A 22,646-nucleotide genomic window follows, 5' to 3' on the forward strand; every position below is an offset into this window, starting at 1 on the left:
GCAGAAACTTAGAACGCAAGAAATGTAAATTGCAGAATCTTAAAGTGCAAGAAATGTAAATGGCTTGAATTGTAAAGGGGATTGGGAATTGGATTTGCAGAAATTAAACAAGGAAAAGAAAAATTCAACAAACAGGAATGTAAAAGATGGATTCAATTAAACCGGATCTTAAATGAAAATGAGAATAAGCTTGGTGTGACAACGAAACAAGGAAATCGAAATTGAAAGCTATAGATCTCAGGACTCAAGAGACTAGATAGCCAAGTCTAGATCTCACTGCCTTCCTAGATCCAACAAAAGCAATTGCAAAGGAAATGAAGAAATGTAAATTGCAGAGAAAGTAGAAGAAGAAGCAATTAACAAAAACTAAAATTCAATGATGTGGAAAATTAAACAAGATCCCAAGGTGAGATTGAAACAGAATTTCTTCAATTCTCCACCCAAGATCCGAAGCAAGAAAAGTAAAGAGTATTCAAGCAAGAACAAGGAAGAAGAGAGATCAATTCTCCTCCCCAAATTCTCTTGAATTAAAACAACAATGCCAAAATGTAAAGGTGAGCTCTCTACAAAACTAACTAATCAAAACCGAAAAGAAAGCTCTCTCAAAAACTTAAATCTTAAGCTATTTATACACTTTCTTCAAATGGTCTTCAAGCCTTGAATTGGGCCTTTGCTCTTGATGGAATTGGGTTGATAGAGGCCTTGGTTGATTGCTCTTGGAGTTGGAGAGAGAACCGAAGTGAACTGGGTTGGGAATTATAAAAGCTTGAGTAAAAGTTTGAGGCAAACTTTTACTCAAACTTTTTACATCAGCAACCCCATTCTTGCTGCTACCAACGTTTGAGCTAAAGTTTGGGGTCAAACTTTTGCTCAAACGTTGGCCCCCTTATGCACACTCATGGCGCCAACGTTTGCCAAAAAGTTTGAAGCAAACGTTGGCGCAAACTTTTTGTCTCCAGGGTGTGTTGTTGATGGCGCCAACGTTTGCCAAAAAGTTTGAGGCAAACGTTGGCGCAAACTTTTGTCCTCCAGGGTGTTGATTTGTGATGCCAACGTTTGCCAAAAAGTTTGAGGCAAACGTTGGCTCAAGCTTTTCTCCCAAAAGTTTGAGCTAAAGTTTGAGGCAAACTTTTGCTCAAGCTTTTTGTTCCCTGGTGTGTTTTCACTTATTCCGAAAGTTTGAGCTAAAGTTTGAGGCAAACTTTTGCTCAAACTTTTTGTTCTCTCTTGCTCCTAGCCATTCCTTCTTACTTCAACCTTTCTCCAAACTTTCTTCACCTATCATTAATCAACCAAACATATCAAAGCTATGCTTAAAATCATGAGATTGTCATTCTTTCATAATACGTGGCAATTATAGCATAAATCCTCATGAAATTGCATTAATTCATCTATGGTTGATTAAATCAAAGGAAACATGGAAATCTACCCAATTGGCTTGCTTATGGCTCAAGAAAGTGCATAAATCAATTGAAAACAAAAGAAAAAAGCTAGTGAAACTAGGCTAAGATGACTTGTCATCAAGTAACACTCTCGTATGTAGATAACATACGATAAAGCACGTTCGAAAAGCGTTAAGAAATTAAGTCATTAAGAAAGAATAAGTAAGGACAATATATTTATATATGTATAGATATAATCATAAGTAAACTAGCCTAGTCGTGACCTGCGAAGTTTAGGCCGGCTAGGGTACAGAAAACTTAATACTAGATTGACAACAGTAATTCCTATCTCTCCCAAAGATACATCATCGCCTCTATAGGTAGGTTGCAAATTAAACATTTACATAATTCATATTGAAGGTTTTCAAAAATAAAACGGAGAGATTCTAAAAGTACAAAACAGATCCAAATAAACTTCGCTTCCTTCCAGATGAATTCAACTCACTGCTAAGTACCAGGACCTGCATCTGAAAAATAGAAAATATATACGAAATGAGAACCCCGACCCATAGGTTCTCAGTACGGTAAAGGTGCCAAATAAATATAATGCACTATAACATAAATTCACTAAGCATCTCAAACTTCTTATATGGTCATATCCATCCTAAGTTTTCACTAATCCATAACTTGGCAAACATCATAGGGGATTCTAATTCGAACCCAATATCCTTCGTACCTTCACTATCTTCCAACCAAATAATCCAAGGCTCGAACCATCCCTCAAGTAACTCAACTTTATTTAAACATAAACAATACATACAAGTAATGCACAAGTAAGGCAAGTAAGACAATTAGCACATAATCATGAAACATGTACAATTAGGCAAATGAAGGCAATTAGGCAAACCCAAACAAACCAAGCATATGCAAGATGATGTATGTCTATCCTATTAGCGGATGAGTCTCATCTATCGGTTATCAAGCTAATCCGACGTGTTTGGTAGCTAAACCGAGCACAGTCTTTCTGTTGCGCCTTAATACCATTAGAGGAGAACCGTGCCCTGTCACCATTAGAGGGTATATGTGCCCTATCACCATTAGAGGGTAACTGTGCCCTGTCACCATTAGAGGGTATCTGTACCCTGTCACCCTTACAACCATAGAGAAAATACAAGCATAATCACATCTAACATTTTTAATCAAGATTCATTTACCACATTCATTAACTTTCATATGCATCTCCTGCCATACTCGCAACATATCATACTTCCTTAGTTAATCATAAAAATTAATTTACCAATCTCACTTCAATAATAATACTTCATTCATGTCTTTCTTCACCAACAAGTTACCTTAATTACCTAACTTCATCTCACTACTAGGCCCACAACTAAGATCTAAGTTTAAAAGAGTGAAAATAGAGGTTTAGAGGTTCAAAATTATGTTGAAAACACAAAAATCACTTTTGCTGAAAAATAGGGGTATGCGTACGCAAGGTGCCAATCAGAATCGACCCTTCGCGTATGAAGGGTATGCATACGCATGCAAGGGGTTTTATCAAAAAAAATTAGCTAAGTCTGAAAACCAGCAGAATTTTAGTTTTAAACCCCAAACTTCCGACGTGCATAACCTTTTTGTTTCAAAACATTTTCCATCCGTTCTTCAAATGGCATAAACTTCACGGACTCAATTTTCATATGAAACAAGTTTGAAACTATTTGAGGGTCCGAAAGCCAAGTTATGGGCTGACCGAAATTCGGCCAAAAATCATATTTCCACCAAAGTCTCCAAACCTCTATTTTCATCAAATCTCAACTCAAAACCAACTCTCTACACTTATAAACAATACCAAAACATACCATATCACATCAACACAGCCCTACATCCTACCACAACTAATCATACCTCAATTTCTAAACAATCTCATACAAATCCATCAAGCTCAACTTCAATAATCAACAAGACCTCATGTTCAAACATTTACATACTACTATCATTCATTCAATTCATCATCTCATCAAATCTCATCACTTACCGTTCTTACCTCTTTCCGGCCCCCGGTCCAAATTCATGGCCTCTGGCCCAATATTTCATCAAATAAACTCATAACCACATAATTCACTATCTAATACCAACATCAATCTTTATCCATACATCCATTACACATATAATACTAATCAATCGTACCATTCAACCTTAATCATAGGGGCACCTAACCTAGGAATTCACATCATATCACACGGTACTTAAATGAAACTTAAACCGTACCTTAGCCAATTCCTCGTAAAACCCAAAGTCACCTTAAGGGGAATGTTCCTCAAGAGTCCACAGCCCCAAAGCCTCCCCGAACCGAATCTCAGTCACCAAGGTCCAACAATCAAGCTCCCAACATCATCAATGTACTCCGAATCAACAATATTCAATCTAATCCCATAACATAACATTATAATCAACATTCAAGCTTTCTAATTTATTAATCAATAAGAGATTTGAAATTTTTACCTTACTCATGCCTCAATTGAACAATATCCGTTAATTTCTGCAAGCTAATTCATACCTAAGACACCAAAATAATATAAATTCTCAATTCTAACACCCCTTAAATTCGAAACTGAGAAGGGAAGATTTGAGTAAGAAAAAGTGAATTTCTTACCAAATCAGTTTATGGGCTTTGTAGAGAATTCCGAGATGAACGCGTGGCCGCTGACAGCTCGTTAATCGGAGCTCTGGATTAAAAGTTATGATCATTGGAAGTATGAGAGGAATAGTAACATGAGGGTTTTGTTTCTCCTCCCCCAAATCAGCGTGGAACTCTAATGAATGGGGTTAGAGTAACTGAGTTCATGTTATATATGGTGGGCCTTGGGTGCATTTTGGGCCCGGTTTGTTTGGTCTGGCCCATTCGACCCAATCTTAGGTCAAATTCTTTGAAATTAGTGTCAAAATTCATATTTGAATTAGCTCTATTTTATTAAACTATAAACTTCTATTTTCTAATTTCTTTAAATAATAATTAATTTATTAGTTAATTATTTACTAATTTTGTGAATTTTATATCCTACCCACCTAATTAAAAATTTTGCCTTCAAAATTTGTTCTCAAGTCTTCATATACGCCCTCTCAATACCAACCAACCTCATCATTCATTCTACTATTCTGCATACTCACATTACCTAATCGTTCAAAACCTATAATATCAGTTGCCTAGCAATTAATCATTCTCCAATTCCTACACAAGTGTTTAATTCCACCAATTTTCATTCCAATTCAAATCCAAACTATACCAATGCCAATTACAAGTCCCCCTCTACTCTAAATCATCAGGTCCCAATCAATTCAAGCCTGATTAAAAAAATCATCTAATCAACTTTTCACCTCCAAGTATTTCACTCAACAATTCAAAACCAACTCACTGATCTCACATATACCATTGTCAAGATTCCTATCTCGACATTCTCTCATCGTTTCGTTTCAGGGAATTCCTCCCTGAGAACCCCGCTCATGTCCATGAGACGCTATTTGGGTCCTGTCCACACCAAACAAGCGATATCAAGGTGATCAGACCCAATATCTCAAGTTAAGTGCTTCAAATTACCAAAGGTACACTCATGAACTTCATACTAGACGTATCAACTAGATACCCTAACTAGCGCAGGCACAGACTCAAAGTACACATTGAAGCATAAGCAGTCCATCCCTCAGGCTCACGAGGATGAACTGCTCTGATACCATAATGTAACACCCTAATATACAGATCCTTATACTTGAGTCATAAGTCAACGATATTACGATGGTACGACTTAAGGTGGAATATTAGTAAACAAGAATCCTGAATATTTGTATTACATAATGAAGTGCCATATGATTACTTGCATCCTACATATGTTGTGTTTCGATAGGTACGGCCACAAGTGAAAAAGGTAAATGTTACAACCTTAGAGCTGATCTTCCACGTCGGAGTGCGAATCGGTATACACCATCCGCTTTTAACAGGATTGCCAAGAAGTGTAAAAAGTTATACAAAGATATGAAGTGGGCAGCGAGAAAATAAAGTGTTTGATGTTGTCATTTAAGTTGCATGGATTGTTTGTGTTAACTAAGTTCTTGTAACTCTTTTGTAATGGACTATGTTAATTAAGTTGTTATTACTATTTAATAATTAAGTTGTAAATATTTTGTTAACTAGGTTGTTATTACTATTTAATTATTGAGTATGTTAATTAGGTTTGAAATGAATACAAGTACGAAAAGGTAAATTCAAATGTCAATGTCGTACATTAATGTAAATTCAAATAAAATGTAACAAAAGTAACTACTACTCTTTGGCTGGACCTGCACTTGGACCAGCTCTTTGACGACATCTACTACGACTATGGTCCTCGGCACCGCATTGCTTGCATCGCCTAGGACGACGCAACATACGAGTGTCCATCTCATTCAAGAAGCGGGTCATCTTAGGCCGACCTTTGGCTACCCGTCTGAGGAACGGGTTGCCAACGAATCGAGGTCCATAATAAGTAGGCTACGTTGCAGGATTTTCCAGTGGTCTAAACCTAGCCCTGTATACTCATTAAACTTCGTCCATCTTGTATACATCATGAACGTACACTTGCCAATCCAACCGCTGATTTGCACAACAAGCAAACACTTGTCGACACGAAATTCGGTCAACCTGGAATTTACCACAGTCGCACCGATATTGGCGTAGGTTAACTGCATACTCAACCCCACTAGGCATCTCATGTACTTCAAAGACTTCATTTTCTCTATCAAAACAGCTAATTTGTATGTTTTTCGATGCTCGTTGATTTGCATGCAGCTTGGAGGTCACCATCTCAGAAAACACAAGTCCAGCATTAATTCGAGCCTCAGCCTCAACTCTTTTCCTAGTGAACAACTCATTCAGTCTGTAAAAAATGTAGCCTTAACAAGCGCAATGACCGGGAGATTGCATGCACCCTTTAAGACAGAGTTGATGCACTCCACAAGATTGGTGGTCATATGACCCCATAGGTATCCACCATCAAATGCCAAAGCATACTGCTCACGTGGGATCCGATCAAGCCAGTTGGTGTAAGCTTCACCCCGTTCTTTTAATCGTTCATAGCGCATCTGGTACTCCCTAATCGTCCTCGAATATCCTATGAAAAAGAAACAATCAACTATGAACACCATTCTATTCAATCGTACTTACAATAAATTCAAAGTTCATTGTATTCAAACTTACCAATATTGACAATAAGCTTCTGCAAGTAAGGTGCCTCGAACTTCCTCAAGAAGTTCGACTCAATATGCCGGATACAAAACATATGGAAAGCTCTAGGAGGAGACCAAGTCCCATTACTCCAATCAATAGCTGACCTAATAGAATCGTGTCGATCAGAGATAAATCCCACACCATCACGTGTCACCACATGTTGACGCAAGTTACTTAGAAAAAAGTACCATGCATCAGAAGTCTCTCCCTCCACTATAGCAAATGCAATAGGCACGATGTTGTTATTACCATCTTGTGAGACTGCAACCAATAAACAACCCTTGTATTTTTCATACAAATGAGTCCCGTCCACCTGCACCACTGGCTTGCAGTGTCTGAAGGCCCTTATACAAAGGTAATAACTCCAGAAGACTCTATGTAGTACACGTATATCAGGAACCAAATCATCCCCCTTGTACGCAGGCATTGTTTCAAAGTGAACCACTGGTGATGGCTCCTTGTGACACATGGCCTCAAACCATATGGGCAAAGCTTCATATGATGCTTTCCAACCTCCGAAAATTGATTCCACCGCCTTCTGCTTTGCTAACCAAGTCTTACGATAACTGATGGTGTAGTTAAATTCTGACTGGACTTCAGCAATGACTGATTTCACCTTTATAGACGGGTCAACCTCTACGAACGGCTTAATTGCTTCTGCAACTGTCTTGGAATCCAACTTCGAATGGTCTTGAGAAATAGTAGACCTGGTACAAGTGTGATTACCATTGTACCTCCTTATCTCCCAACAATACTTCTTCTGCATTTTGGTAACCCTGATCAGCCAACATTTAGCATAGAATGTCGTCGGTTCTGACTCATATACCCGATAGTCTACACCTCTATGGATGGTATAATCTTTCATTGCCTTGATTACTGCCTCCCTTGAACTGAATTCCATCCCCACCGTGAACTCACCATCCGCCACAACAGGAAGCGTTGCATACATCATAAATAATAAATCATTTATTATGTAATCATTAATAAATCATTTATTACAACTCACAATTGATAAACACATTTTACCATGTATGATCATAATAGTCTTTTTTTTTCGCTATTCTATTTATGTAAAAAACAACTAAATATAATTCATATTAAAGAATTATTAACTAATAAAGTAATCAAATGCTATGGTCACAAATTACTATCCACATAACACATATATTACTCATCTGACCTTATTAATCTCCTACTTCAGAGTATCACAAAACTATATTTCTTTACATACCTGCATTCATATATTAAGAAAATTCTGGTGCATGCATAGCCTCCAAATCCAACGACTGCATGAAAGAAGACTCCTGAAACGGATGCGGGTTTACTGGTGCATTTGTAACTTCTGCCACATCTGCGTTCATGGCGCCATCAGCTTCATCTTCGTCTTCACCTGAACCAACGATCTCATAGTTACTTTCAAATTCCTCCTCGCTTTCACTGTTATAATCTTCCAATTCAATATTACGGTCCGCTTCAGATTGCTCGAACTCAATATACAACTCAATGCACGATATTCGGTGGCGATTTTCCATATACATTGAAAACATTTCATGCATACTCGTTTCATCCGTCACGTATTTGGTCTGAAATTGAACGAACCCACCAAACACAGATAAAGGATACCTGTACAAAATAAACGATATTCTCCTAGATATTTGAGAATCTACCTTCTCACAAATCGCACATTTCAATTCCTCAAATGACAATGTGAACGGAATAATAACATATAATAGATTTTCACACACAAATTGAACTCCCTCATATGTTTGTAATAAAATCTGCCCGTAACAATAAATTTTCAACACAACTCTATCATCCATAACACTATACGTACTTAACTACTCTCAATCTCACTAAAATTTATTCTGCAAGAATGAAGGAGAAGAATGAGAGAAGAGGAAGAACATGAGTTGAGACACACGATGAAGAAATGGGGTTTCTGTGATTTTTTTTGGGTTTATGTATGCACTTACAAACAAATCGGATGGACTGATCGCGTCCTATCATTTCAAATTTTTTGCGCATCACAAATCGTTGGGTCCAATTGGTGCACTCCTGGATTAAAAAAAAATTTTCCCCAGAAATCAATATGTCCGATTAGTGCACTCTTGGATTTAAAAAATTGGACAACCAAAAATCGGTGGATCCAATTTCATGCAAATCAAATATCTGCCTCACACAAATCGGACCGTCCGATTTGTGAACCGTCCGATTTGTGTTTCTTTTCTTCTGCATTACGCGCCATGGGATTCTACCACGTATCTAGGATTGGGATGATAAGAGGATTTCACCCGTTGTTAGCTGCTCTGGTTGAAAGGTGGAGGCCGGAGACTCACACTTTTGTGTTGCCGGTGGGTGAGGTTATGGTGACATTGGAGGATGTCGCACATATATTTGGCTTACCAATTGATGGAGAGCCCGTGAGTGGATGGACTGACAGTAGTAGTGATTTCGTTCAGAGTCACAGCATGGAAATATTCGGTCGTCAACCGGTTCTCAGTCGTAATTCAAAATCCTATATAAAGCTCGGTTGGGTTCGAAGTGTCAGAGATGCGGAGCTGTTGGACACTGAAGAGTCCATAAGGAGATACGTGAGATGTCAGATTTTCTGTCTGTTAGGGTCGACTCTATTCACAGATAAGTCGACCGCATATGCCCATGCGAAGTATCTACCATTGCTTCGCGATTTCGAGCGGATCCATACTTATAGTTGGGGTTCAGCATGTCTGGCTCATCTTTACCGAGCACTATGCCGTGCATCACGATATGATACGAAGGAGATGGATGGTCCTCTTAACCTGTTGTTTGTTTGGGCATGGGAGCGAATGCCGTGTATTTCACCCGCACCGAGGCATATCCTTCCACCTGCTGAGATACCAGTTGCCATGAGGTAAATATTTATGGTTCTTGTCGGACAATATATTCATTATGCATGTTTCAGTTACGGTTACTGACATAGATTTTTTCATTGTATCATGTTTCAGGTGGAGTCATGCGGATCGGAGTACAGCGTGGTTGGAGAAGACTGTTGTGACATTTAGGGTTGATATAGACTACATGCAGGAGGTAACTATTTATGGTTTTAATGAATGCTAGATCCAAAGATTAATGTTATGGTTCTGACATTCGAATTATCTGTGGCAGTTTGAGTGGCGGCCGTACCAGGGAATGAACATTCCCGTCGAGTTACACAGACATCTTGATGTGTGTGATATCGTTGCTCCGTTGTTGTCGTTTGAGTGTATCGAGTGGCACCCTGCGGATCGAGTGATGCGTCAGTTTGGGTTCTTACAGCCCCCACCGCGAGCACCTAGGGACATTCCACTAGAGCAGCATTGCATGGCTCTTCGCGGAGTGCAGCTTTATGACTGGACAGTTTTGCTTGGGGATTGGATAGTGGAGTGGGGCAACAGGCGAAACACTCGTATGCGGGATCTACACCCCCTTCCGACATGGGACTTCATACCGACCCCGGAGTATCGGGATTGGTACGTGCGCTCATTCGGACATCTGCTGAGATTGTCGGCATATGTTCCTCATGCACCTGCACCTCAGCCACCTCAGCCACCTCAGCATGCAGTGTTTGAGCCGGTTCCTTATTATGTACCACAGCCACCTCAGCCACAGGACCATAGTGCATCCAGCCACCACTCTCAGCCACAGGACCAAAGTGCATCCAGCCACCATTCGCAGCACTCTCAGCCGGTACTGACGATTCCAGCCGGTACTGATGATTGGTTCGACTTTTCCATCGGCGGTCACGGAGATCAACAACTACAGAATTGGGCCAATGATAGTTTGGGTGGTTGGTCAGATTTTAGTGCTCTGCATTCACCGTCGGGTACAGCTGATCCACGTGGGGCATCAGTTGGTATGAGCCATGGTTTGGAGCATCCTGCTTCCGACCACACGTCGGAAGGTGCATCGTGTGATAGTGGATTCCTTCGGCGGACATACACACTTGTTGACGAGTACAACCCCGGTGCATCTGCTCCAGCAGAGGCAGGTGGATCGGCACATCCAGGAGAGGCGGGTGGGTCAGCAGATCCAGCAGGGGCGGGTGGGTCGGCACCTCGGGTAGAGACAGGTATGGGTGACCCAGTTGCAGGTCACCCATATGACCTTCGGACGGAGCGACATCCACCTGATAGGTATACTCCGTCAAAGCCAGGTCTTAGCATGATGGATAAGGCATTGCACTGGATGGGTCGTAAGAAGTGAGCATCGGGTTGGGTTTTTAAGATTTGATAGTATGTTTCACTGTATTTTAATGTTCTGTATGTTGGTCGATGTTATTTCATACTATGTTTCAATGTATTTTAATGTTCTGTATGTTGGTCGATGTTATTTCATACTATGTTTCAATGTATTGTAATGTTCTGTGTTTATCATGTTCTTAACCATCAACGGATAATATCAAATTTAAAAATTCAAACACGACTTAGACAAGAAAGAAAATTTATTATAAAAGTGCAAATTCAAAAATACAAATACAATGAAAATAAAAGTCATTCCCCCCCCACCACTCGATCCGGCACGCTGAGGACATCGACTCCGACTATGTCCCTGGGCACCACAGAGACGGCATATCCGAGGACCACGCATGTCGCGTGAGTCCATTTCGTTCAAGTATCTGGTCAATTTTGGTCGACCTTTTGACGTTCGCCTCAAGTCGGGATTAGCGACCAATGTGGGTCCCTCATACGGAGGCCATGTCTCGGCATCACCTAACGGTGAGAACTCAAATTTATATACCTTACGAACTTCTGACATCCTGTACACGTCATGCACATACACGTGCTAATCGATTCGCTGGTTAGCACAGCAAGCAATAACATGACGACATGGTATTCGTTCTACCTGAAAGTGCCCACAGTCACACGTACGTCGTGCAAGATCAACGACTAACACCTTTCCACTAGTCATTTCGCGCACCTCAAATACTTCATTCCGTCTGTCAAAACGGTGCACGACTATATTCCCAGCCTGTTGCATACTTGCCTCTATCCGCTGCTGTGCGAATACGGAGTAAGTATGTCCCGCACGTTTGCGTTCGTAAGACTCAACACTCTTCCGCACAAAAAGTTCATTTAACCGATAATATGTTGCTCGAACTAGTGCCAACACAGGTAGATTACGGGCACCCTTCAACACTGAGTTAATGCACTCGACAAGGTTCGTCGTCATATGGCCCCAACGATGTCCCTCGTCGAATGCCAATACCCAATGTCTAAGCCCAATGGCATCGCACCACCTGGCATATGCCTCACCTCGCTCTTCCAACCTCTTATAGTTGATGTTATACTCCTCCACCGTTCTTGAATACCCAATATTGACCACAAGCTTCTGCAAGTGAGGGACTTTGAATGCGAAAAAAAAAAATTCAACTAACAAAATGAAATATTAGAAATACAAACACAATGAAAATAAAAGTCATTCTTCCGCACCACTCGGTCCAGCACGCTGAGCACATCGACTCCGACTATGACCCTGGCACCACAGAGACGGCATATCCGAGGACCACGCATGTCGCGTGAGTCCATTTCGTTCAAGTATCTGGTCAATTTTGGTCGACCTTTTGACGTTCGCCTCAAGTCGGGATTAGCGACCAATGTGGGTCCCTCATACGGAGGCCATGTCTCGGCATCACCTAACGGTGAGAACTCAAATTTATATACCTTACGAACTTCTGACATCCTGTACACGTCATGCACATACACGTGCTAATCGATTCGCTGGTTAGCACAGCAAGCAATAACATGACGACATGGTATTCGTTCTACCTGAAAGTGCCCACAGTCACACGTACGTCGTGCAAGATCAACGACTAACACCTTTCCACTAGTCATTTCGCGCACCTCAAATACTTCATTCCGTCTGTCAAAACGGTGCACGACTATATTCCCAGCCTGTTGCATACTTGCCTCTATCCACACCATCGCGTAAATCACACTATTCCTCCATTACTAAGCAAAACACTAATCTAATTCCCATATACAAATTATTGAGCCTTATATAGTAACTAAATTGAATTGAATTTATCGATAGTAAAATAAAGTTGAAAAGTTGTGTTACCGGGGCCTGTGCTTGATATAGACTAATATATTTATTTTTACGTCCCTGCTACACGTGACGCTGTCAAGTCTGAAGTCTCATTCTATTCTTTTCTTTTTACCCTTTCTCTCTTCCCTCCCCTTCACTCATCAATAGCCATAACCAGATCTCATCTCACTATTCATGAATCCCCACCTCCATGTCTCCTCCATTTCCGTCTTCTACTTTTTCTTCTTCTTCAGCTTCTTCTGCACACCAACAACTTCCCACACGGCTTGCTCATCCACAAAAACACCATGCCCTCCATTCGCTCCCACCCTACCCTTACCCTTCCCATTCTCCTCTTCCCCAGGCTGCGGCCACCCTTCCTTCCAACTCCACTGCTCCACCCCCCACTCCTTCATCTCCATCAACAACCTAACCTTCTCCATCCTCACCTACAAACCCAACACTTCCTCCATTATCCTCTCCCCTCACAACAACAATACATCATGCCCTTCAACCCACTTCCTCTCCATTCCCAACCAACCCATTAACCTTTCCGCCTCTCCTTTCAGAGTCCCAGACGCTTCATGTGCCCGCCTATTCTTTCTCCACCCATGTTCCCCTCCAACAAACTGTAACCGCTGCTCCTGGCAATGCAACCTCATCAAAAACCCGAACCTGCTCCTCCCTGACTGCGGATCCATGCATCGCTCAGCTTCGGACTCCGAACCTACCTGCCAAACCGACCCCTTAGGATACCTCGACAAGATGCTATCTTTCTCCGGGATCGAACTCCAATGGGACCAATCTCAAGACCCTTACTTCACCAGCTGCAAACAATGCCGAGGCTTCTGCGGATTCAATACTTCCGACCCCAACAAGAACTTCATCTGCTTCCATTCTGAGTCCACCATCTCGCCGCCGTGGATCCCCAAGGGCAAGTTCATCAAGGCCAACAGAACCGCTGTGTTGACCCTCGCTGTTGCGTTGACCACACTGTTAATCGTTGTGTCAATTGTTGCGTTTATCAAGAGGAATGCTGGTGCGTGGAAACAGCCATTCTCAGAGGAAGATCCAACCGCCGTGTTTCTCCGCAACAACCGCAGCCTCCTCCCTCCGGTATTCACCTACGAGGAGCTCGAGTCCTCCACGAATGGATTTGACCCCAAGCGCAAGATCGGCGACGGCGGGTTCGGCTCCGTCTACCTCGGCCAACTCCGCGACGGGAGATTCGTCGCCGTGAAACACCTCCACCAACACCACAATGCCGCTGCCGGAAAAGCGTTCTCCTCCAAGTCCTTCTGCAACGAGATCCTCATCCTCTCTAGCATAAACCACCCCAACCTCGTGAAGCTCCATGGCTACTGCAGTGACCCGAAAGGGTTGCTTCTGGTCTACGACTACGTCCCTAACGGCACCCTCGCCGACCATCTCCATGGCCGTAATAACAGAAAAGTACATCTAAAATGGCAGGTAATATAAGATGAGATTTTGCGTTATAATTGCAGCATAAGAAATTTCTATGCATTATGACCGGGATTTTGTGTTACAGGTAAGGTTGGAGATGGCGCTGCAAATTGCAATGGCAATGGAGTACCTTCACTTTGCGGTGATGCCACCGGTGGTTCATAGGGATATAACTACTTCCAATATCTTTGTGGAGAAGGATATGAGGGTAAAGGTCGGTGACTTTGGTCTCTCGAGGCTTCTGGTGTTGCAAGATAAAACGGCGTCGTCGGCGGGCTCAACGACAACGACCGGGAACAACGGGTGCGTGTGGACGGGGCCGCAAGGTACGCCAGGGTATTTGGACCCGGACTACCACCGGTCCTTCCGGTTAACCGAGAAGAGTGACGTGTACAGTTTTGGCGTTGTGCTTCTTGAACTGATTTCGGGGCTGAAGGCGGTGGATGCAAAGAGGGACAAGAGAGAGATGGCGCTAGCAGACATGGTGGTTTCGAGGATCCAGATGGGACAGCTTGACGAGGTGGTGGACCCCGTTCTTGCGGCGGATAAGAAGGCCGTGGGTGACGCTGTTGCCGCCGTGGCGGAGCTGGCGTTCCGATGCGTGGCCGCGGAGAAGGATGACCGGCCCGATTCGAAGGAGGTTGTGCAGGAGCTAAGAAGAGTGAGAGGCCGTGCTGACGTGGCAAGGGAGTGAGTGGGGACTTGTGGTTGTGGGCACATGTGGAAGCTTTGACTCTTTTGTTGGAAGGTGACCGTTTTTGAATGGCTATGATGATATGAACATTATTAAATTATTAATTTTAATTGTTGCCACGTCATAGTTGGACTCATAAGTCACACGCACGAGGGTCTTGTTTGACCTTGTTTAATATGACGCTTCCATTGCTTGTGGTAAGTGGTAACGTATGGGGGAAATGTCAGAATCACTCCGTACGGGTACGGCTAGGGTTTTGGTTTGGGGATTTAAGATTTAGAGTTGGTAAAGGTTAGTTGGAGTTATTGGACTGAAGAACGAGTGGCGCACATCACTTAGTCTTAGGCTTATATTCATGGTAAATATACTCATTAGCTTGTACTAATGTATAACTCGCAATACTTGTAGATCAATCTTCTTTTCTTTCTTGAATGAAGTAATGAACTATATTTATAGGATAATTTTTGTGTTCTTATGCGAATTACTTATAATCTTGGCTATCTTTAGGGAAGGTTATGCTTTTCTGTTGATAAAGACTGGCAGGATATTGACATGTAGGTTAATTTTGCAAACAGCATCTTTTTTTTCCTTTAAGGTTTTAGGTTGTTGCTGTGGGAACTCCGAACTCGTAACACTTCGAGAAGACATTGCCATTGAGGTGGAGTTTCTATATTGGTGGGTCGGAGTTAAAAGCTATTAGTCTTGTTTCCAAGCTTTTCACGTCAACTTAAATGGACTTGTTTTAATCTTTTTCCGTGATTAGCGGTTTCAATTCCTCACTAGAAATTAGACAGTTGAACTCCCACTTTCCTTATCTCTGTCCTTTGTTTTTTGTTTGTTTCATTTTTTGTAGTTATCCCCTCCAACTTTGTCAAGCAAAGTCAATGTGAAATGGCACGAGCCACCAAAGTAGCATCCAAATTAGCAGAGATAGTCTAAAAAGCAAACGCATTTATTGAAAGCGCCCGAAGAAAGCAAGAAGCTAAAATAAATCATCCATGATTAGTTACATTCATTTATTTACTTATTTTAATGCAGCCTAGCCTTGCGGAACATTAAGATGCAATTGAATGGGAAATTTCGCATTGGTGGGGATCAAACCCCACCGCAAGCCTGTATCCCTTTTGTCATAAGTTACATTTATTTCATAGAGAATGTTATGATATACAACTTGGTGTATCATGCCTTTAAGGTAATCCAGTGGTGTAAATTTGGTGTATGATATATGATAATGCATCATGTAAATTTATACCATTAAATCACTTCGACATGATACACCAAGTTTAACCTGATGGATCTAACTAACACATTGCCTTATTTTACATACTTGGTTACCACTACAAGCTACAAAACAACTTGTAGCATTAGTGCAAGAAACGGATACGATATTAATTGTTTCTTGCTCCTTTAGTTGAAATAAAATTCCTCCAATGCCTTGGCCTTCGCCTTTGCATGTTCAGCTTCTGGCCTGTTTGCGAGTTTGTACGCTCTCTCCTGAATAAACGAAACAGAAAACAATAGCAGCAGTTTAAGAATTCTGCAAGAGAAGATTTTGTATGCACTGTTCTCAAGAACCACGAACAAAAAGGATCAAGGACAAGGGTTAGACATGCCAGCATTCGCCAATATAAGGGGATGCCTTCCCTCTTCTTGATTTGCTTTTCGATTGCTTCAATGGCTGTGTTAAAATAAGATCAGAGTTAGAATAGCTGATGTGTTTGAACAATTCGAGAAGCTTCAGATTTTTACCCTTCATTGCTTCTCCAGCATTCAGCAACATGCTAAACCAAACATCATTGAATACATCAACTTGTTCATCAGATGCCCCAATTATCTTCACAGGTGTAAGTGCATTTGTTATCAATAATTTCACAATAAGCAAAAGGGAAAGCCACTATTCAGATAGAGGTTTGATCTGTACAACCTTATAATCCAAGGCATCAAAATCTGGACCTAGTAATTCCACTCCATGTTTGTCATTACCTGTTCCATACGCATAAACTGCTTCTGCAAGCTAAGTTAAACAAAGAAATGGAGAGAAAATTTATCATAAGCAAACAATAGCGTTAACAAATTTTGCAGTTTATGTAGGTGTTTTAGCCACATACATATCAATTTTGTAATGCTTTGTAAACAATCAATCAAATATGTGGAGATGTAAATAGTTAAAACTGCTGCACTTAACTTTTCTATTACTCACAAAAGTCATCAAAGCAGGACAAAGCTATACATGGGCTTATTAGAAATTCAAATCCAACAATCATTAACTCTTCTGTCTTCCCATTTTTAGAGTAATTGAGAACCAAAGAATTACAATCAAAGTATAGGAAATATTAATATGCTCTTAGAGCCATATCTAATGAGTACTTCAAAACATTTACACCGCTTATTTATAATTTTTTATATAGTACTTACCCTGCTTTTAATTAACTGTCCACTTGAAATTTTATTTTTCCACAAAAAAATTGTCCACATAGGCATAGCAAAATTGTCCACATTTATACCCCTTAAGAAATGAACGAAAGAAATAAGTTGGTAAAATAACTAGAGTAGTTAAGAGGATTCCGGATAATTTTCTAAATTAGTTTTTAACACCAATACATTTCAATTATTTTTGTTAATTCAAGTGAACATTTAAAAGTAGACAGTTTATTAGTAAAACACAGGGTTTAACTTTTTAAAGTATTTTAAATAAAAATGAGGGGTTATATATGTTTTGGAGCATGCATTAAATGTCCTCCTAGAACTTTTTCAATAGTACCCAACTAATTGTTCAAGGAAAAAATATAAATGTGAGCTGAAGGGCTGATAACCCCACACCTAAAACGGGATAAGAAAAAAGAAAATTGAGATGTGAACGGGGCATACTATATAGATTTTGATAATTCATGGAAGCAGCAACCGGAGCATACCCTCATTGCTCTCTGCATTGATTGTTGCTTCTTTATATTCATCCTTGAAACCCTAACAATAAGAAGATAACATGCCATTTTTATCTCATATCCTATTGTAGTGTCTCAAGTATTTTTTGGGAAAAATAAAACATTTCCACCTGTCTTTCAAACCCTTAAGGAGATCTGCTGCTTCAGAAAATTTTCCAGATTTTGCCAAAGCCCACACTGTCAATACATCAAGGTGCCACTCTAGATACCAGTTTGCCTGAAAACATTTAGCATAAAGCCATAAATATGTAAATTGCTCAACAAAAGATTTTCAATTGATTACCTTAAATGGAAGAATAAACTTTCTCTAACATGATATTCAAAGCCTATGAAGCACAAATATTAATATAATATGGACACAATGCAACACAATTACAGGAATACTAATACGAGATGACAACATAATAGGACATGATCACATTTACATCAATGTTCAGAAATTACAAGATATGATGCAACTTTAGTATAACAAAAAATTGGTAAAATAGTTGACATGAAACACCAAATTTTAACCAAAAGAGAGGAATACTAATCTTAGGATTAATATATTTTTTTTATTTCTCACGGTATCTCCCAACTCGGAAGGACAAGGATTAATCAGTCACGAATTTGAGCTCCATTTAAGGATTTGTCACTGACCAATTGGTTGTTGCATATACAAGGCGGGATTCGAACTCCCGACACTTGCTTAAGCGGACAAGTGAGCTAACCACTCTATCAACCCAAGTTGGTTATCCTAGGATTAATATAAATTAATAAGCACAATAAACTATAATTATTTGATTGATTATTATGTAACATCTACTCATTTATTGACGGAAGGTCTGAAAAATCAGTATGAAAAATACTAAACTATTACTAGAAGTACCTAAAATATCTACAAAGTATCCAACACTACACATCAACAACACGGACACAGTGACTTGTTTGAATTATGAAGTATGTGAATCATAGCATGAAGCTTATACAGAAGCTATACCAGAACCAGAACATCTACCATGGATTATCATTTCCAGTTGCACATCATTACATCATACGCATCATAATTCCAATTCCTTCACTGATATAATATGCACTTACTTGATCAGTTAGGCATTCAGCAAGCACCTTGAGACGATTATCAGTGAGATCCGATTCACCTCGTACATACAACCGCAAAAGCAAACCCACGGCATTCAAGTAAACCTATGATCAGACAATTAAAATCCACGTCAACAGAGAGAAAATGAGATGCATTTAATAGTTATAAGCAGAAAAAAATCACATACCTCTGCGCCATGGGCATCAGTTTTGTCTAACTCCTTCCATATATGATTGTCATATACTTCAAGCACTCTTTGGTTTGGTGCACTACCTTCTAAGTAACAAAGGGCTACATGCCACCAATTGTGGGTTAACCTGGAAGAGTGGTGATTCTTTATATGAGTAACAATATGGGAGATAAAGCCTTTGTCAAAATGAATCAAACCAAATTCTTACATAAAAGATGAAAGAGAACTCCATGATGGTGAACATTTTTCCATGAAGTTCACAGCTTCTTTAAAACGGCACTCGTATTGAAGAACATGGCAAAGCTACACAACAGAATTCAAGTATCATACTACTTACCCCATAATTTATGAAAAAGTACTTGTTAAAACATATTTGACTGCAACATATATTAATAAATATTATTGTCTAAATCTGAAACTGGAAGTCCATGGTAATTGATTGACCTTTCTCTAAAATTCTGTTGCTGCTTTCATTTATTTGACTCATCAAATATATTGCTGGGTGGGGGGATGGGGATTTCTGAGACATTACCCTAGATGGATGGAAACAAATCCAAAATCTCAATGATTAACTAGACAACTTGAAAGAGCACATGATTTGTTTGATGGTGTTCCCTTACATGATATACCAAGGGATTGGCTCCTTAAAGAACTTATTTGTTACTTTCATATCTTTGTGAGGATGACTTATCATCTTTTGTATTATGCAATATTCTCAAAAGATATTATTATGCAGTAATACTAGTTGCAATGCATATTCCAACATTTAATAAATACGTTGACCTACAGCATGCTGTGACCAGCTGTCTTCCTCATTGATGTTGAGTCCCTTTTTTGCAGCTTCCTCAGCATCTCTCATTTTTCCAAGCTCCAATAAAGGAAAAGCAAGCATGCCATATAAGTAGTTTTCTCCTTCATTTTGGGGCAGAACCTGTAAAATAATAAGCTACTCAAGCATTCCTTCAATAGGCAATAATAAGAGTAAAATTCAGATGAGAAGAATACAATGTTCCCAATCCTTATGTCTGGTATAACACTGAAGTTTGGATAACATATTGATGATGAATAAAAAATAGAAGTTAAATGAGGCATCTTTTTAATATTTTGATTGAGGCATTTGTGCTGATTCTAAATTCCCACTTCCAAGTGGTATTTGAATATAGGTGGCAAAATATTTCTCAAATTTAAAAACTCTCATCTTACAGCAATTTCAACATAGAAAGCAAAAATACGGAAATCATGTTGTGTAACACTATACTTTTCTGCACTGCAATTTAATGGTTATTATAGTTATATCATTTTAGTCCTCCATTATATACATTTAATATTTAAGCAAAAAAATCTTACATTAACTTTTTAATTTTTCAACTTTCTGCAAATAATCTTTTTTTTTGGTTGGATTTTTGCAAATAATCTAGAAGACAAAAATGTATTACAAACAAAACAGTATCTTTCTATGGCAAAGAAAAGATCTGTTTGTACATCATAGCAGATATTAACAGAAATATTCTCTGATATGAAAGGAACCTGATTAACAAGTGACAAAGACAGATCAGGCCGACCCATATAGAAGCACAAGATTTGTGCTCTCTTTAGAGTAACTAGATCCTTTGGGAACTCTTTTAGAACCTTCAAAAAAAAGGTTGCATTAATCATTTGAATAGCTATACAGATGAATCTCAAAGCAGCGCGAAAGTAATTCGAGTGGCAAAAACAACTAAGGCATTCAATATGCAACATGCATTATGCTCCCTATTGCCCATTTTAGGGAGAGAATTTTAGCAATAGCCAAATACCAAGCATCCTGCTTCAATACCAAACTTTTAAAAGCTACTCATCTATTTATTTTCACCTTAGCCTAATCCCTTCTCAGATTAGTTTGTGGTTTGCATCCTTTCCTATACTCACTATGCAGGTCACACAGTTGTCACCAAAATAATCAGCTGTGTTAAACTCTTATGTATCAACTGTAGTTCCTATTTTTGACATTGCATCCACAATTCCATAGCATGAACCAAATGATTGTATGAAAACCTAGATTCTATATGATCCAATTTTTGGAGCGAAGAATAAAATTCATTTAATGAATCTCACAAATACCTGATATTAGATGTAATACATAAATAAGTAGCAAGTAACTAATTCAAGGGAACCTAAGTGTTACCTTAGAATGCAGTTGAAGAGCCACATCATCATCTCTCTCTTCAGATATCAAGTAATTAATGGATTCAAAAACTAGTTTCTCATAGAATGTAGCATTTTCCTGCCACAAGCAGAATTCCAATTCCAACTATTGAGATAAATAAAAAAGAAAGGAATTGAAGAAAAAGAAGGAGAAGAGAGATTACAACTTACAAGGTGCAATTTGGCGGAGAGAAGACAAGAGGAAGCTCGAAAAGGGTCAACGGATAGAAGGAAATGAGCGGCTAAGATGTTAGCCAGGACACAGTTGTTATCATGGTCCAGCGCTTCAAGAATCACACACCTATCTCTGCCATAGCTCATCACCTGATGGTAGTAGGAGTTGATGGCGGAGATGCAGGGCTCAGATGAAGTTCGAACCTCGTAACCCCATCTGGCCAATTTCAGACCGTCTCCTTCCATGTATGTTTCTTCCACTCACCCGCTTTGGAAATCTAATCTGATATATGAAGAATTTGGAGTTTAATCAGGGAACACAAGAGCATCACTCTCACAACGACAGGAAGCAAGCAATTCTCGTGCGTGGACTTTCATACTTCGCCTCAGGATTCAGGAATCAATGTAAACATTTATATGAAATCAGAAAATTTGGTAAAATGAAAAGGAGAATTGAACTAGGTACTATTTGATTTGGTTTGTGGTGATTTAAATGTATCTAAAAAAAAAAACAGTCATTTAATATTTTTAAATGGAAAATTAGTAGCTAATTAGGACTTTTTTTTAATCAATAAAAAGATATTTTTTAAAACAAAAAAATCACTTTTTTTTTTGTAAAGACAAAGGAAAAATCTCACTTTATTTATCCACATATGTAATATTTTTAGGAGTAAAATTTAAATTCGGTCAATTTTCATTTTATTGAAGAACAAGTCGATCCTTGTAAAAAAAAGTAGTATGTCCGGGTCCTTGTCCCCGATCGTGAGACATGGCTGTCCTTCTATCATCTCCAGCCTTAAAACCTAATGGAATTTACTTACGTGTCACTTAATGATGATAATGTGGCCGTTAAATGCCATACTAGACATTAAAAAGTTGGACAGGGATCAATTTATCTATTTTTTGTGGAACTAAAACATTGCCGTTTTGCAAAGAATTTGGAGTTATATGATATGGTACTCAAGACTTGAAATCTTCCACTCTTTTCTTAATACTAGTATGTAAACCCTAAAAAATCATGACTGAAAGTGGTGAGCGTTTGTCACTCTCCAAACAGCAAAGTGGTAGAGATGCAACTGACTCTAAAAATTGGAGTCTGAATTTTAGCACAAGCTTGGGATCAAGAAAGAAGAAGTGGGTTATCCCAGAATGTAACTGCGGTACTTATGTCGTTCTCTTTATATCAAGAATGGAGTTAAACCCGACTAGGTTATTTTTTGGCTGCCCATATTTCAA

General features: G+C 39.5%; 4 protein-coding genes across 5 annotated transcripts; 2 read left to right on the forward strand and 2 right to left on the reverse strand.

Annotated features, from left to right (window-relative positions):
- LOC107640423 lies at nucleotides 5,953-7,588 on the reverse strand. The gene is made up of 3 exons (XM_016343945.1): nucleotides 6,610-7,588; nucleotides 6,364-6,523; nucleotides 5,953-6,289 (listed from the first exon to the last, which is right to left on the reverse strand). The coding sequence occupies exons 1-3, from the start codon at nucleotides 7,586-7,588 to the stop codon at nucleotides 5,953-5,955; spliced, it is 1,476 nt and encodes a 491-aa protein (XP_016199431.1).
- Nucleotides 8,883-10,964, forward strand: LOC110271983 (serine/threonine-protein phosphatase 7 long form homolog). Its single transcript, XM_021123730.1, has 3 exons — nucleotides 8,883-9,529; nucleotides 9,624-9,705; nucleotides 9,784-10,964. The coding sequence occupies exons 1-3, from the start codon at nucleotides 8,883-8,885 to the stop codon at nucleotides 10,858-10,860; spliced, it is 1,806 nt and encodes a 601-aa protein (XP_020979389.1). The 3' UTR covers nucleotides 10,861-10,964.
- LOC107643422 (LEAF RUST 10 DISEASE-RESISTANCE LOCUS RECEPTOR-LIKE PROTEIN KINASE-like 1.5) lies at nucleotides 12,877-14,980 on the forward strand. The gene is made up of 2 exons (XM_016347066.2): nucleotides 12,877-14,151; nucleotides 14,231-14,980. Exons 1-2 carry the CDS (start codon nucleotides 12,877-12,879, stop codon nucleotides 14,837-14,839), a joined length of 1,884 nt encoding a protein of 627 aa, XP_016202552.1. The 3' UTR covers nucleotides 14,840-14,980.
- LOC107643421 (tetratricopeptide repeat protein 38) lies at nucleotides 15,819-21,879 on the reverse strand. Of its 2 annotated transcripts, none has more exons than XR_001620853.2 (13): nucleotides 21,408-21,656; nucleotides 21,217-21,315; nucleotides 20,580-20,681; nucleotides 19,840-19,983; nucleotides 19,261-19,355; nucleotides 19,050-19,179; nucleotides 18,862-18,966; nucleotides 17,892-17,998; nucleotides 17,708-17,803; nucleotides 16,764-16,853; nucleotides 16,589-16,673; nucleotides 16,453-16,517; nucleotides 15,819-16,333 (listed from the first exon to the last, which is right to left on the reverse strand). XR_001620853.2 is itself a non-coding variant. In XM_016347065.2 (13 exons), the coding sequence occupies exons 1-13, from the start codon at nucleotides 21,654-21,656 to the stop codon at nucleotides 16,247-16,249; spliced, it is 1,410 nt and encodes a 469-aa protein (XP_016202551.1). In that variant the 5' UTR covers nucleotides 21,657-21,879; the 3' UTR covers nucleotides 15,819-16,246. The 2 variants fall into 2 exon arrangements, 1 of the variants encoding a protein (XP_016202551.1); XM_016347065.2 differs by having other exon boundaries at nucleotides 17,752-17,803; nucleotides 21,408-21,879.

Source organism: Arachis ipaensis, chromosome B05 (genome assembly GCF_000816755.2).
Source record: "Arachis ipaensis cultivar K30076 chromosome B05, Araip1.1, whole genome shotgun sequence".
Taxonomy (NCBI): Eukaryota; Viridiplantae; Streptophyta; class Magnoliopsida; order Fabales; family Fabaceae; genus Arachis; species Arachis ipaensis.